The 17,149-nt window shown below is 45.5% G+C and overlaps 1 protein-coding gene across 10 annotated transcripts in view; it reads left to right on the forward strand.

The window, feature by feature from the left end:
• The window catches only part of slmapa (sarcolemma associated protein a), a 135,207-nt gene that overhangs the window by 49,072 nt on the left and 68,986 nt on the right, over positions 1-17,149 (forward strand). For all 10 annotated transcript variants that reach the window (XM_029692748.1, XM_029692747.1, XM_029692745.1 and 7 more), the window contains 2 exons: positions 9,614-9,676; positions 10,584-10,679. In XM_029692748.1, coding sequence (XP_029548608.1) covers positions 9,614-9,676; positions 10,584-10,679 — 159 coding nt within the window. The remainder of the gene's footprint in view (positions 1-9,613; positions 9,677-10,583; positions 10,680-17,149) is intronic.

The raw sequence follows: 17,149 nt of genomic DNA on the forward strand, positions 1-17,149 counted from the left end.
TAGTGGGATCAGTCTTCTCAAAATATTTCAAAACCGATGGTTTGGGGTATAAATATAGACGATAGGCTACAATATTATGCAAAGTTAGTATTGAACAATATTTCTTTATTGCCATTTACACTCTGTGTAGAGGGAGTGTTTTTTTGTGCCACTGTACCCTTTAAGCCCACCTGAGATAAATAGTACATTTACAAACATGTAATCTGTGTATATGCAAGGTTAATTTAACAGTAAAATAGACCAAAAATAGACGTGAGCTGTGAATACCTGAAATCTATTATCTTGTTGTAGTTTAAGTTATGTTTCTACTGTGTGACTGACATGCTGGCACGACTGCTAGAATGAAAAACACATTTTCAATTGGCAAGAAATAGTAATTGATGCCCATGAAATATGATATCATGTGCATATAGGTTTACATTACTTTATTTTAATACGGTTGGTTGGTTGGTTTTAGTTCGGTTGGTTGGTTTTAGTACGGTTGGTTGGTTCTAATACGGCTGGTTGGTTAGTTGGTTGGTTGGTTGGTTTTAGTACAGTTGGTTGGTTGGTTGGTTTTAGTACGGTTGGTTGGTTCTAGTACGGTTGGTTGGTTTTAGTACGGTTGGTTGGTTTTAGTACGGTTGGTTGGTTTTAGTACGGTTGGTTGGTTCTAGTACGGTTGGTTGGTTTTAGTACGGTTGGTTGGTTCTAGTACGGTTGGTTGGTTCTAGTACGGTTGGTTGGTTCTAGTACGGTTGGTTGGTTCTAGTACGGTTGGTTGGTTCTAGTACGGTTGGTTGGTTTTAGTACGGTTGGTTGGTTGGTTTTAGTACGGTTGGTTGGTTGGTTTTAGTACGGTTGGTTGGTTGGTTTTAGTACGGTTGGTTGGTTGGTTTTAGTACGGTTGGTTGGTTGGTTTTAGTATGGTTGGTTGGTTGGTTGGTTTTAGTATGGTTGGTTGGTTGGTTGGTTTTAGTATGGTTGGTTGGTTGGTTGGTTTTAGTATGGTTGGTTGGTTGGTTGGTTTTAGTACGGTTGGTTGGTTGGTTGGTTTTAGTACGGTTGGTTGGTTGGTTGGTTTTAGTACGGTTGGTTGGTTGGTTGGTTTTAGTACGGTTGGTTGGTTGGTTGGTTTTAGTACGGTTGGTTGGTTGGTTTTAGTACGGTTGGTTGGTTGGTTTTAGTACAGTTGGTTGGTTGGTTTTAGTACGGTTGGTTGGTTGGTTTTAGTACGGTTGGTTGGTTGGTTGGTTTTAGTACGGTTGGTTGGTTGGTTGGTTTTAGTACGGTTGGTTGGTTGGTTGGTTTTAGTACGGTTGGTTGGTTGGTTGGTTTTAGTACGGTTGGTTGGTTGGTTGGTTTTAGTACGGTTGGTTGGTTGGTTGGTTTTAGTACGGTTGGTTGGTTGGTTTTAGTACGGTTGGTTGGTTGGTTTTAGTACGGTTGGTTGGTTGGTTTTAGTACGGTTGGTTGGTTCTAATGCGGTTGGTTGGTTCTAATGCGGTTGGTTGGTTGGTTTTAGTACGGTTGGTTTTAGTACGGTTGGTTGGTTCTAATGCGGTTGGTTGGTTTTAATACGGTTGGTTGGTTTTAGTACGGTTGGTTGGTTTTAGTACGGTTGGATGGTTTTAATACAGTTGGTTGGTTGGTTTTAGTACGGTTGGTTAGTTCTAATACGGTTGGTTGGTTTTAATACAGTTGGTTGGTTGGTTCTAATACGGTTGGTTGGTTGGTTGGTTTTAGTATGGTTGGTTGGTTTTAGTACGGTTGGTTGGTTGGTTTTAGTACGGTTGGTTGGTTGGTTGGTTTTAGTACGGTTGGTTGGTTCTAATACGGTTGGTTGGTTTTAATACGGTTGGTTTTAGTACAGTCGGTTGGTTGGTTGGTTTTAGTACGGTTGGTTTTCCAAGGAATATAATAGGACTGTGGCCAAAAGTTCACCTCCTGTCTTTTGTTAATTGTTCTAACCTGATGGTCCATTCAACACGTCTACGTACTTCCTGTTGATTCAGTTGTTACCTGATGGTCCATGCAACACGTCTATGTACTTCCTGTTGATTCAGTTGTTACCTGATGGACCATGCAACATGTCTACGTACTTCCTGTTGATTCAGTTGTTACCTGATGGTCCATGCAGCATGTCTACGTACTTCCTGTTGATTCAGTTCTAACCTGATGGCCTATGCAACATGTCTATGTACTTCCTGTTGAATCATTTGTTACCTGATGGCCCATGCAACACGTCTATGTACTTCCTGTTGATTCAGTTGTTACCTGATGGTCCATGCAACATGTCTACGTACTTCCTGTTGATTCAGTTCTAACCTGATGGTCCATGCGATTTTTTTGTAGATTATTTGCTCAAGGGAGAAGTAAGATCAGAGCATTACGTTGTTTCCCCTTTTCATGCTGAGTGGTTATTGAAACAATTTTTTTCAAATAGGCTACATTGAGGAAGTATAGTTCTCAATGGATGTAAAAACAGACTTGGTTTACTTGCTCTTTTGAGGCGAAGAAACAAGTGACTTTGAGAAGCTCCACTGTGATGGTGGAGCTACGACAATCAGAAATCGACTAAATGGGGGCAGCCCTACTATATATAAACAAAAGTATGTGGACACCCCTTCAAATTAGAGCATTCGGCTATTTCAGCCACACCTGTTGCTGACAGGTGTGTAAAATTGAGCATACAAGCCATGCAATCTCTATAGACAGACATTGGCAGTAGAATGGCCCATACTGAAGAGCTCAGTGACTTTCAACGTGGCACCGTCATAGGATGCCACCTTTCCAACAAGTCAGTTTGTCAAATTTCTACCCTGCTAGAGCTTCCCCCGGTCAACTGTAAGTGCTGTTATTGTGGAGTGGAAACGTCTAGGAGCAACAACGGCTCAGCCGTGAAGTGGTAGGACACACAAGCACACAGAACGGGACCACCGAGTGCTAAAGCACGTAGCGTATTAAAATCGTCTGTCCTCGGTTGCAACACTCACTACAGAGCTCCAAACTGTCTCTGGAAGCAACGTCAGCACAAGAACTGTTCATCGGGAGCTTCATGAAAATGGGTTTCCATGGCCGAGCAGCTGCACACAAGCTTAAGATCCCCATGCGCAATGCCAAGCGTCGGCTGGAGTGGTGTAAAGCTTGCTATTATTGGACTCTGGAGCAGTGGAAACGCGTTCTCTGGAGTCACGCTTCCCCATCTGACAGTCTGACGGAAGAATCTGGTTTTGGCAGATACCAGGAGAACGCTACCTGCCCCAATGCATAGTGACAACTGTAAAGTTTGGTGGAGGAGGAATAATGGTCTGGGGCTGATTTTAATGGGCCCCATTGTTCCAGTGAAGGGAAAGCTTAACCTCTCTTGGGTAGGGGGAGGAAGTGGAGCTGTGTTACAACATGATGAGTAGGGAGATAACAACACAGCCAGACAGCTCTAGTAATGAACGAGGAAGTGGAGCTGTGTGCAACATGATGAGTAGGGAGATAACAACACAGCCAGACAGCTCTAGTAATGAACGAGGAAGTGGAGCTGTGTGCAACATGATGAGTAGGGAGCTAACAACACAGCCAGACAGCTCTAGTAATGAACGAGGAAGTGGAGCTGTGTACAACATGATGAGTAGGGAGCTAACAACACAGCCAGACAGCTCTAGTAATGAACGAGGAAGTGGAGCTGTGTGCAACATGATGAGTAGGGAGCTAACAACACAGCCAGACAGCTCTAGTAATGAACGAGGAAGTGGAGCTGTGTGCAACATGATGAGTAGGGAGCTAACAACACAGCCAGACAGCTCTAGTAATGAACGAGGAAGTGGAGCTGTGTACAACATGATGAGTAGGGAGCTAACAACACAGCCAGACAGCTCTAGTAATGAACGAGGAAGTGGAGCTGTGTACAACATGATGAGTAGGGAGATAACAACACAGCCAGACAGCTCTAGTAATGAACGAGGAAGTGGAGCTGTGTACAACATGATGAGTAGGGAGATAACAACACAGCCAGACAGCTCTAGTAATGAACGAGGAAGTGGAGCTGTGTACAACATGATGAGTAGGGAGCTAACAACACAGCCAGACAGCTCTAGTAATGAACGAGGAAGTGGAGCTGTGTACAACATGATGAGTAGGGAGCTAACAACACAGCCAGACAGCTCTAGTAATGAACGAGGAAGTGGAGCTGTGTACAACATGATGAGTAGGGAGCTAACAACACAGCCAGACAGCTCTAGTAATGAACGAGGAAGTGGAGCTGTGTACAACATGATGAGTAGGGAGCTAACAACACAGCCAGACAGCTCTAGTAATGAACGAGGAAGTGGAGCTGTGTACAACATGATGAGTAGGGAGATAACAACACAGCCAGACAGCTCTAGTAATGAACGAGGAAGTGGAGCTGTGTACAACATGATGAGTAGGGAGATAACAACACAGCCAGACAGCTCTAGTAATGAACGAGGAAGTGGAGCTGTGTACAACATGATGAGTAGGGAGCTAACAACACAGCCAGACAGCTCTAGTAATGAACGAGGAAGTGGAGCTGTGTACAACATGATGAGTAGGGAGCTAACAACACAGCCAGACAGCTCTAGTAATGAACGAGGAAGTGGAGCTGTGTACAACATGATGAGTAGGGAGCTAACAACACAGCCAGACAGCTCTAGTAATGAACGAGGAAGTGGAACAGGCTCTTTGGTCTTTGTGCTATAATAGGGCTGATAGAGTTCATCCTCTCAATCACCTGAGACACATTTGACTGAAGTAACGAATGTAACAAAAATTCTAGTACTGAACCGGTGGTTTATTTGTAAAAGTACAGACGTTTCGGTATTCCATGCGACACTACCCGATGGCCCAATCAACACATCTACATCATCAGCAGCTCTACTGTACACAGGGACTGACTGCATATCAAGCCCATGCCAAGCCAGTACACAGGGACTGACTGCATATCAAGCCAAGCCAGTACACAGGGACTGACTGCATATCAAGCCCATGCCAAGCCAGTACACAGGGACTGACTGCATATCAAGCCAGTACACAGGGACTGACTGCATATCAAGCCAGTACACAGGGACTGACCACATGTCAAGCCCATGCCAAGCCAGTACACAGGGACTGACTGCATGCCAAGCCAGTACACAGGGACTGACTGCATGTCAAGCCCAAGCCAAGCCAGTACACAGGGACTGACTGCATAACAAGCCAGTACACAGGGACTGACTGCATAACAAGCCCATGCCAAGCCAGTACACAGGGACTGACTGCATATGAAGCCCATGCCAAGCCAGTACACAGGGACTGACTGCATGTCAAGCCCAAGCCAAGCCAGTACACAGGGACTGACTGCATGTCAAGCCAGTACACAGGGACTGACTGCATATCAAGCCCATGCCAAGCCAGTACACAGGGACTGACTGCATGTCAAGCCAGTACACAGGGACTGACTGCATATCAAGCCCAAGCCAAGCCAGTACACAGGGACTGACTGCATAACAAGCCAGTACACAGGGACTGACTGCATATCAAGCCCATGCCAAGCCAGTACACAGGGACTGACTGCATATCAAGCCCATGCCAAGCCAGTACACAGGGACTGACTGCATGTCAAGCCCAAGCCAAGCCAGTACACAGGGACTGACTGCATGTCAAGCCAGTACACAGGGACTGACTGCATATCAAGCCCATGCCAAGCCAGTACACAGGGACTGACTGCATGTCAAGCCAGTACACAGGGACTGACTGCATATCAAGCCCAAGCCAAGCCAGTACACAGGGACTGACTGCATAACAAGCCAGTACACAGGGACTGACTGCATATCAAGCCCATGCCAAGCCAGTACACAGGGACTGACTGCATAACAAGCCAGTACACAGGGACTGACTGCATGTCAAGCCCATGACAAGCCAGTACACAGGGACTGACTGCATATGAAGCCCATGCCAAGCCAGTACACAGGGACTGACTGCATGTCAAGCCCAAGCCAAGCCAGTACACAGGGACTGACTGCATGTCAAGCCAGTACACAGGGACTGACTGCATGTCAAGCCCAAGCCAAGCCAGTACACAGGGACTGAATGCATATCAAGCCCAAGCCAGTACACAGGGACTGACTGCATGCCAAGCCAGTACACAGGGACTGACTGCATATCAAGCCCATGCCAAGCCAGTACACAGGGACTGACTGCATAACAAGCCAGTACACAGGGACTGACTGCATAACAAGCCCATGCCAAGCCAGTACACAGGGACTGACTGCATATGAAGCCCATGCCAAGCCAGTACACAGGGACTGACTGCATGTCAAGCCCAAGCCAAGCCAGTACACAGGGACTGACTGCATATCAAGCCCATGCCAAGCCAGTACACAGGGACTGACTGCATAACAAGCCAGTACACAGGGACTGACTGCATAACAAGCCCATGCCAAGCCAGTACACAGGGGACTGACTGCATATGAAGCCCATGCCAAGCCAGTACACAGGGACTGACTGCATGTCAAGCCCAAGCCAAGCCAGTACACAGGGACTGACTGCATGTCAAGCCAGTACACAGGGACTGACTGCATATCAAGCCCATGCCAAGCCAGTACACAGGGACTGACTGCATGTCAAGCCAGTACACAGGGACTGACTGCATGTCAAGCCCAAGCCAAGCCAGTACACAGGGACTGACTGCATGTCAAGCCAGTACACAGGGACTGACTGCATATCAAGCCAAGCCAAGCCAGTACACAGGGACTGACTGCATATCAAGCCCAAGCCAGTACACAGGGACTGACTGCATATCAAGCCCAAGCCAAGCCAGTACACAGGGACTGACTGCATATCAAGCCCAAGCCAGTACACAGAGACTGACTGCATGTCAAGCCCAAGCCAAGCCAGTACACAGGGACTGACTGCATATCAAGCCAAGCCAGTACACAGGGACTGACTGCATATCAAGCCCAAGCCAAGCCAGTACACAGGGACTGACTGCATAACAAGCCAGTACACAGGGATTGACTGCATAACAAGCCCATGCCAAACCAGTACACAGGGACTGACTGCATATGAAGCCCATGCCAAGCCAGTACACAGGGACTGACTGCATGTCAAGCCCAAGCCAAGCCAGTACACAGGGACTGACTGCATGTCAAGCCAGTACACAGGGACTGACTGCATATCAAGCCCATGCCAAGCCAGTACACAGGGACTGACTGCATGTCAAGCCAGTACACAGGGACTGACTGCATGTCAAGCCCAAGCCAAGCCAGTACACAGGGACTGACTGCATGTCAAGCCAGTACACAGGGACTGACTGCATATCAAGCCAAGCCAAGCCAGTACACAGGGACTGACTGCATATCAAGCCCAAGCCAGTACACAGGGACTGACTGCATATCAAGCCCAAGCCAAGCCAGTACACAGGGACTGACTGCATATCAAGCCCAAGCCAGTACACAGGGACTGACTGCATGTCAAGCCCAAGCCAAGCCAGTACACAGGGACTGACTGCATATCAAGCCAAGCCAGTACACAGGGACTGACTGCATATCAAGCCCAAGCCAAGCCAGTACACAGGGACTGACTGCATAACAAGCCAGTACACAGGGACTGACTGCATAACAAGCCCATGCCAAGCCAGTACACAGGGACTGACTGCATGCCAAGCCCAGTCAAGCCAATACAGTGTTGTCTTACTCTGTAGATTGGGAGGGAAGTTCCTCAGCCAGGCTCCTTGTTTAGGACTCTTAATCTCATTAGACACAGAGCACAGCCCAAATTGAATTACTAATCTTCTGCTCCTCTCCTCCTGGCCTAAACACAGAGACCCTCTCCTCCTGGCCTAAACACAGAGCTCCTCTCCTCTCCTCCTGGCCTAAACACAGAGACCCTCTCCTCCTGGCCTAAACACAGAGCTCCTCTCCTCTCCTCCTGATCTAAACACAGAGACCCTCTCCTCTCCTCCTGATCTAAACACAGAGACCCTCTCCTCTCCTCCTGGCCTAAACACAGAGACCCTCTCCTCTCCTCCTGGCCTAAACACAGAGACCCTCTCCTCTCCTCCTGGCCTAAACACAGAGACCCTCTCCTCTCCTCCTGGCCTAAACACAGAGACCCTCTCCTCTCCTCCTGGCCTAAACACAGAGACCCTCTCCTCTCCTCCTGGCCTAAACACAGAGACCCTCTCCTCTCCTCCTGGCCTAAACACAGAGACCCTCTCCTCTCCTCCTGGCCTAAACACAGAGCTCCTCTCCTCTCCTCCTGGCCTAAACACAGAGCTCCTCTCCTCCTGATCTAAACACAGAGCTCCTCTCCTCCTGGCCTAAACACAGAGCTCCTCTCCTCCTGGCCTAAACACAGAGCTCCTCTCCTCCTGGCCTAAACACAGAGCTCCTCTCCTCCTGGCCTAAACACAGAGCTCCTCTCCTCCTGGCCTAAACACAGAGCTCCTCTCCTCCTGGCCTAAACACAGAGCTCCTCTCCTCCTGGCCTAAACACAGAGCTCCTCTCCTCCTGGCCTAAACACAGAGCTCCTCTCCTCCTGGCCTAAACACAGAGCTCCTTTCCTCCTGATCTAAACACAGAGACCCTCTCCTTTCCCTGCCTGACCAGAGCGACAGGTTTATTTTAGGGCCCAGTGAAGGAGAGGGTTACCATGTAACCTTGTAACCTAGCATCATGCAGCACAGCCCTATATCTGATGGTCTGAGCCCAGGCGAAGCTATATCTGACTACAGCATCTGACGCTGTCATTATCTAACCTGACTCTTTTTACTGAGATGCTGACTCATGACTCACACTAACTCTCTTTACTGAGATGCTGACTCATGACTCACACTGACTCACTGACTCACTGACTCTCTTTACTGAGATGCTGACTCATGACTCACACTGAGTCTCTTTACTGAGACGCTGACTCATGACTCACACTGACTCACTGACTCTCTTTACTGAGATGCTGACTCATGACTCACACTGAGTCTCTTTACTGAGAAGCTGACTCATGACTCACACTGACTCACTGACTCTATTTACTGAGATGCTGAGTCATGACTCACACTGAGTCTCTTTACTGAGATGCTGACTCATGACTCACACTGAGTCTCTTTACTGAGACGCTGACTCTCTTTACTGAGAAGCTGACTCACACTGACTCACTGACTCTCTTTACTGAGAAGCTGACTCATAACTCACACTGACTCTTTTGGACCCTCCCATAATCTATACATAGTTTCCACATGTTCGGCACAGCAATAGATGTATTGGGTGGTGTGAGTGTTACCAGTGTTCCTCTCTACTGTAACCTGGTGTGTGTGTGTGTGTGTGTGTGTGTGTGTGTGTGTGTGTGTGTGTGTGTGTGCGTGCGACCAGTGTTCCTATGTCCTGGTGTGTGTGTGTGTACAGTACAGAAAAAAAAAAATGTATTAAATGTATGCATTCACTACTGTAAGTCGCTCTGGATAAGAGCGTCTGCTAAATGACTAAAATGTAAATGTAAAAAATGTGTGTTACCAGTGTGCCTATCTACTGTAACCTGGTGTGTGTGTGTGTGTGTGTGTGTGTGTGTGTGTGTGTGTGTGTGTGTGTGTGTGTTACCAGTGTTCCTATCTACTGTAACCTGGTGTGTGTGTCTCTCCTCCTGCAGGTTGCAGCCAACACCCCCAGTATGTACTCTCAGGAACTCTTCCAGCTCTCCCAGTATCTGCAGGTATGGAACAACACTGACATCTACTGGCCAGGCAGCGCGACTACGCTCTAACTACTGCCTGGCTTCATAGTCTTACTGTTAAAATGATACGGGACTTTGAAGACTTGAAACATTTTGCTTCGCTCTTTCTCTCTCATCTGTCTTATACTACAGGTTATCGGTGTAATGTTTACAGTCTAACGTTGTCTCTCACTCTGTTTACAGTCTAACGTGGTCTCTCACACTATGTAATGTTTACAGTCTAACGTCGTCTCTCACACTATGTAATGTTTACAGTCTAACGTCGTCTCTCACACTATGTAATGTTTACAGTCTAACGTCGTCTCTCACACTATGTAATGTTTACAGTCTAACGTCGTCTCTCACACTATGTAATGTTTACAGTCTAACGTCGTCTCTCACACTATGTAATGTTTACAGTCTAACGTCGTCTCTCACACTATGTAATGTTTACAGTCTAACGTCGTTAGAAAATAAATGGGTAACTGATAATAGATGCTGCTTGAGCATCAGCTGATAATGCTGATGGATGTTGTATTCTCTCCCTCCTCCTCTCTCCCTCCCCCTCTCCCTCCTCCTCCCCCTCTCCCTCCTCCTCCCCCTCTCCCTCCTCCTCCCCCTCTCCCTCCTCCTCCTCTCCCTCCTCTCCCCCTCCCCCTCCTCTCCCCCTCCTCCTCTCCCCCTCCTCCTCTCTCCCTCCCCCTCACTCGCTCGTCCTCTCTCCCTCGTCCTCTCTCCCTCCCCCTCTCTCCCTCGTCCTCTCTCCCTCGTCCTCCTCCCCTCTCCCTCTCCCCTCTCCCTCCCCTCCACTCCCTCTCCCTCCTCTCCTCTCTCCCTCCTCCTCCTCCCCTCTCTCCTTCTCCCCCTCCTCTCTCCTTCTCCTCCCCCTCCTCTCTCCCCCTGGCAGGAGGCCCTACACAGGGAGCAGATGTTGGAACAGAAGTTGGCAACGTTGCAACGCCTGCTGGCCACCACGCAGGAGGCTTCAGAGAGCAGCTGGCAGGTAGTTACTATACACTACCGCCCTAACCCTACTGGCCACCCCGCAGGAGGCTTCAGAGAGCAGGTAGTTACTATACACTTGCGCCCTAACCCTACTGGCCACCACGCAGGAGGCTTCAGAGAGCAGCTGGCAGGTAGTTACTATACACTACCGCCCTAACCCTACTGGCCACCACGCAGGAGGCTTCAGAGAGCAGCTGGCAGGTAGTTACTATACACTACCGCCCTAACCCTACTGGCCACCACGCAGGAGGCTTCAGAGAGCAGGTAGTTACTATACACTACCGCCCTAACCCTACTGGCCACCACGCAGGAGGCTTCAGAGAGCAGGTAGTTACTATACACTACCGCCCTAACCCTACTGGCCACCCCGCAGGAGGCTTCAGATAGCAGGTAGTTACTATACACTACCGCCCTAACCCTACTGGCCACCCCGCAGGAGGCTTCAGAGAGCAGGTAGTTACTATACACTACCGCCCTAACCCTACTGGCCACCACGCAGGAGGCTTCAGATAGCAGGTAGTTACTATACACTACCGCCCTAACCCTACTGGCCACCACGCAGGAGGCCTCAGAGAGCAGCTGGCAGGTAGTTACTATACACTACCGCCCTAACCCTACTGGCCACCACGCAGGAGGCCTCAGAGAGCAGCTGGCAGGTAGTTACTATACACTACCGCCCTAACCCTACTGGCCACCACGCAGGAGGCCTCAGAGAGCAGCTGGCAGGTACCGATATACAATTCCACAGTCCTAAAGTCATTTAGAAGTTTTATTTCCAGATAAAAGGTTAATGGACCGACCGGTCATTACCACTAGACCAGCCCCAGCACACAAGCCCTTTGTCAAGCCCTTTGCAAAGCCCTTTGTCTAGCCTTCTGAACCACTTAATCTACGACACTCCCTCCATAATAATATAATGGATAATGGCTTTTACTGCCTGACTGCTACAGTACCTTCAGTAAGTTTTCACTCTGCTTGACTTTCCCCACATTGTTTTGTTACAGCCTGAATTTAAAATGGATTATATTTAGTTTTTTTTTCGTCACTGGCCTACACACATAATACCCCGTAATGTCAAAGTGGAATTATGTTTAGTCATTTTTACAAATGTAATTAAAAAGGAAATGCTGAAATGTTTTGAGTCAATAAGTATTAAACCCCTTTGTTATGGTAAACCTAAATAACTTCAGGAGTAAAAATGTGCTTAACAAGTCACATAATAAGTTTCATGGACTCACTCTGTGTGAAATAATAGTGTTTAACATGATTTATGAATGACTACCTCATCTCTGTACCCCACACATACAATTATCTGGAAGGTCCCTCAGTCAAGCAGTGAATTTCATAACACAGATTCAACCACAAAGACCAGGGAGGTTTTCCAATGCCTCGCAAAGAAGGGCACCTATTGGTAGAGGGGATAACATTTAAAAAAGCAGATATTGAATATCCCTTTGAGCATGGTGATGTTATTAATAACACTTTGGATGGTGTATCAATACACCCAGTCACTACAAAGATAAAGGTGTCCTTCCTAACTCAGTTGCCGGAGAGGAAGGAAACCGCTCAGTGATTTCACCATGAGGCCAATGGCGACTTTAAAACCGAGTTTAATGGCTTGTGATAGATGAAAACTGAGGAAGGATCAACAACATTGTAGTTACTCCACAATACTAACCTAAATGACAGAGTGAAAAGAAGGAAGTTTGTACAGAATACAAATATTCTAAAACATGCATCCTGTTTGAAACTAGGCACTGAAGTAATACTGCAAAAAATGTGGCAAAGCGATTTAACTTTCTGTCCTGAATAAAACGTGTTATGTTTGGGGCAAATCCAATACAACACAATACTGAGTACCACTGCATCATGTTATGGGTATTCTTGTAATCGTTAAGGACTGGGAAGTTTTTCAGGATATGAAATGGAGCTAAGCACAGGCAAAATCCTAGAGGAAAATCTGGTTCAGTCTGCTTTCCACCAGACACTGGGAGATGAATTCACCTTTCAGCAGGACAATAACCTAAAACACAAGGCCAAATCTACACTGGAGTTGCTTACCAAGAAGACAGTGAATGTTCCTGAGAGGCAGAGTTACAGTTTTGATTTAAATCTTCTTCAAAATCTATGGCAAGACCTGAAAATGGTTGTCTAGCAATGATCAACAACCAATTTGACAGAGCTTGAAGAATTTTAAAAAGAATAATGGGCAAATGTAGCACATTCCAGGTGTGGAAAGCTCTTAGAGACTTACTCAGAAAGACTCACAGCTCTTAGAGACTTACCCAGAAAGACTCACAGCTCTTAGAGACTTACCCAGAAAGACTCACAGCTCTTAGAGACTTACCCAGAAAGACTCACAGCTCTTAGAGACTTACTCAGAAAGACTCACAGCTGTATTGACTCGGGTGTGAATACTTATATAAATTATATTTATGTATTTTAATTTTCAATAAATTAGCTAACATTTCTAAAAACATGTTTTTACTTTGTCATTGTGGGGTATTGTGTGCAGATGGGTGAGAAAATAATCAATGTAATACATTTTGAATTCAGGCTGCAATACAACAATGTTTAAGTCAAGGGGTATGAATGCTTTCTGAAAGCGCTGACTGGTTTATGGTGTACTAAACTCTCTCTTCTGACTGGTTTATGGTGTACTAAACTCTCTCTTCTGACTGGTTTATGGTGTACTAAACTCTCTTCTGACTGGTTTATGGTGTACTAAACTCTCTTCTGACTGGTTTATGGTGTACTAAACTCTCTTCTGACTGGTTTATGGTGTACTAAACTCTCTCTTCTGACTGGTTTTATGGTGTACTAAACTCTCTCTTCTGACTGGTTTATGGTGTACTAAACTCTCTCTTCTGACTGGTTTATGGTGTACTAAACTCTCTCTTCTGACTGGTTTATGGTGTACTAAACTCTCTTCTGACTGGTTTATGGTGTACTAAACTCTCTCTTCTGACTGGTTTATGGTGTACTAAACTCTCTCTTCTGACTGGTTTATGGTGTACTAAACTCTCTCTTCTGACTGGTTTATGGTGTACTAAACTCTCTCTTCTGACTGGTTTATGGTGTACTAAACTCTCTCTTCTGACTGGTTTATGGTGTACTAAACTCTCTCTTCTGACTGGTTTATGGTGTACTAAACTCTCTTCTGACTGGTTTATGGTGTACTAAACTCTCTTCTGACTGGTTTATGGTGTACTAAACTCTCTCTTCTGACTGGTTTATGGTGTACTAAACTCTCTCTTCTGACTGGTTTATGGTGTACTAACTCTCTCTTCTGACTGGTTTATGGTGTACTAAACTCTCTCTTCTGACTGGTTTATGGTGTACTAAACTCTCTCTTCTGACTGGTTTATGGTGTACTAAACTCTCTTCTGACTGGTTTATGGTGTACTAAACTCTCTCTTCTGACTGGTTTATGGTGTACTAAACTCTCTCTTCTGACTGGTTTATGGTGTACTAAACTCTCTTCTGACTGGTTTATGGTGTACTAAACTCTCTCTTCTGACTGGTTTATGGTGTACTAAACTCTCTCTTCTGACTGGGTTATGGTGTACTAAACTCTCTCTTCTGACTGGTTTATGGTGTACTAAACTCTCTCTTCTGACTGGTTTATGGTGTACTAAACTCTCTCTTCTGACTGGTTTATGGTGTACTAAACTCTCTCTTCTGACTGGTTATGGTGTACTAAACTCTCTCTTCTGACTGGTTTATGGTGTACTAAACTCTCTCTTCTGACTGGTTTATGGTGTACTAAACTCTCTTCTGACTGGTTTATGGTGTACTAAACTCTCTCTTCTGACTGGTTTATGGTGTACTAAACTCTCTCTTCTGACTGGTTTATGGTGTACTAAACTCTCTCTTCTGACTGGTTTATGGTGTACTAAACTCTCTCTTCTGACTGGTTTATGGTGTACTAAACTCTCTCTTCTGACTGGTTTATGGTGTACTAAACTCTCTCTTCTGACTGGTTTATGGTGTACTAAACTCTCTCTTCTGACTGGTTTATGGTGTACTAACTCTCTCTTCTGACTGGTTTATGGTGTACTAAACTCTCTCTTCTGACTGGTTTATGGTGTACTAAACTCTCTCTTCTGACTGGTTTATGGTGTACTAAACTCTCTCTTCTGACTGGTTTATGGTGTACTAAACTCTCTCTTCTGACTGGTTTATGGTGTACTAAACTCTCTCTTCTGACTGGTTTATGGTGTACTAAACTCTCTCTTCTGACTGGTTTATGGTGTACTAAACTCTCTCTTCTGACTGGTTTATGGTGTACTAAACTCTCTCTTCTGACTGGTTTATGGTGTACTAAACTCTCTCTTCTGACTGGTTTATGGTGTACTAAACTCTCTCTTCTGACTGGTTTATGGTGTACTAAACTCTCTCTTCTGACTGGTTTATGGTGTACTAAACTCTCTCTTCTGACTGGTTTATGGTGTACTAAACTCTCTCTTCTGACTGGTTTATGGTGTACTAAACTCTCTCTTCTGACTGGTTTATGGTGTACTAAACTCTCTCTTCTGACTGGTTTATGGTGTACTAAACTCTCTCTTCTGACTGGTTTATGGTGTACTAAACTCTCTCTTCTGACTGGTTTATGGTGTACTAAACTCTCTCTTCTGACTGGTTTATGGTGTACTAAACTCTCTCTTCTGACTGGTTTATGGTGTACTAAACTCTCTCTTCTGACTGGTTTATGGTGTACTAAACTCTCTCTTCTGACTGGTTTATGGTGTACTAAACTCTCTCTTCTGACTGGTTTATGGTGTACTAAACTCTCTCTTCTGACTGGTTTATGGTGTACTAAACTCTCTCTTCTGACTGGTTTATGGTGTACTAAACTCTCTCTTCTGACTGGTTTATGGTGTACTAAACTCTCTCTTCTGACTGGTTTATGGTGTACTAAACTCTCTCTTCTGACTGGTTTATGGTGTACTAAACTCTCTCTTCTGACTGGTTTATGGTGTACTAAACTCTCTCTTCTGACTGGTTTATGGTGTACTAAACTCTCTCTTCTGACTGGTTTATGGTGTACTAAACTCTCTCTTCTGACTGGTTTATGGTGTACTAAACTCTCTCTTCTGACTGGTTTATGGTGTACTAAACTCTCTTCTGACTGGTTTATGGTGTACTAAACTCTCTCTTCTGACTGGTTTATGGTGTACTAAACTCTCTTCTGACTGGTTTATGGTGTACTAAACTCTCTCTTCTGACTGGTTTATGGTGTACTAAACTCTCTCTTCTGACTGGTTTATGGTGTACTAAACTCTCTCTTCTGACTGGTTTATGGTGTACTAAACTCTCTCTTCTGACTGGTTATGGTGTACTAAACTCTCTCTTCTGACTGGTTTATGGTGTACTAAACTCTCTTCTGACTGGTTTATGGTGTACTAAACTCTCTCTTCTGACTGGTTTATGGTGTACTAAACTCTCTCTTCTGACTGGTTTATGGTGTACTAAACTCTCTCTTCTGACTGGTTTATGGTGTACTAAACTCTCTCTTCTGACTGGTTTATGGTGTACTAAACTCTCTCTTCTGACTGGTTTAGTGGTGTACTATACTCTCTCTTCTGACTGGGTTATGGTGTACTAAACTCTCTCTTCTGACTGGGTTATGGTGTACTAAACTCTCTCTTCTGACTGGTTTATGGTGTACTAAACTCTCTCTTCTGACTGGTTTATGGTGTACTAAACTCTCTTCTGACTGGTTTATGGTGTACTAAACTCTCTCTTCTGACTGGTTTATGGTGTACTAAACTCTCTCTTCTGACTGGTTTATGGTGTACTAAACTCTCTCTTCTGACTGGTTTATGGTGTACTAAACTCTCTCTTCTGACTGGTTTATGGTGTACTAAACTCTCTCTTCTGACTGGTTTATGGTGTACTAAACTCTCTCTTCTGACTGGTTTATGGTGTACTAAACTCTCTCTTCTGACTGGTTTATGGTGTACTAACTCTCTTCTGACTGGTTTATGGTGTACTAAACTCTCTCTTCTGACTGGTTTATGGTGTACTAAACTCTCTCTTCTGACTGGTTTATGGTGTACTAAACCTCTCTTCTGACTGGTTTATGGTGTACTAAACTCTCTCTTCTGACTGGTTTATGGTGTACTAAACTCTCTCTTCTGACTGGTTTATGGTGTACTAAACTCTCTCTTCTGACTGGTTTATGGTGTACTAAACTCTCTCTTCTGACTGGTTTATGGTGTACTAAACTCTCTCTTCTGAATGGTTTATGGTGTACTAAACTCTCTCTTCTGACTGGTTTATGGTGTACTAAACTCTCTCTTCTGACTGGTTTATGGTGTACTAAACTCTCTCTTCTGACTGGTTTTATGGTGTACTAAACTCTCTTCTGACTGGTTTATGGTGTACTAAACTCTCTTCTGACTGGGTTTTATTGGTGTACTAAACTCTCTCTGACTGGTTTATGGTGTACTAAACTCTCTCTTC

This window comes from Salmo trutta, chromosome 16 (genome assembly GCF_901001165.1).
Source record: "Salmo trutta chromosome 16, fSalTru1.1, whole genome shotgun sequence".
Lineage (NCBI taxonomy): Eukaryota > Metazoa > Chordata > Actinopteri > Salmoniformes > Salmonidae > Salmo > Salmo trutta.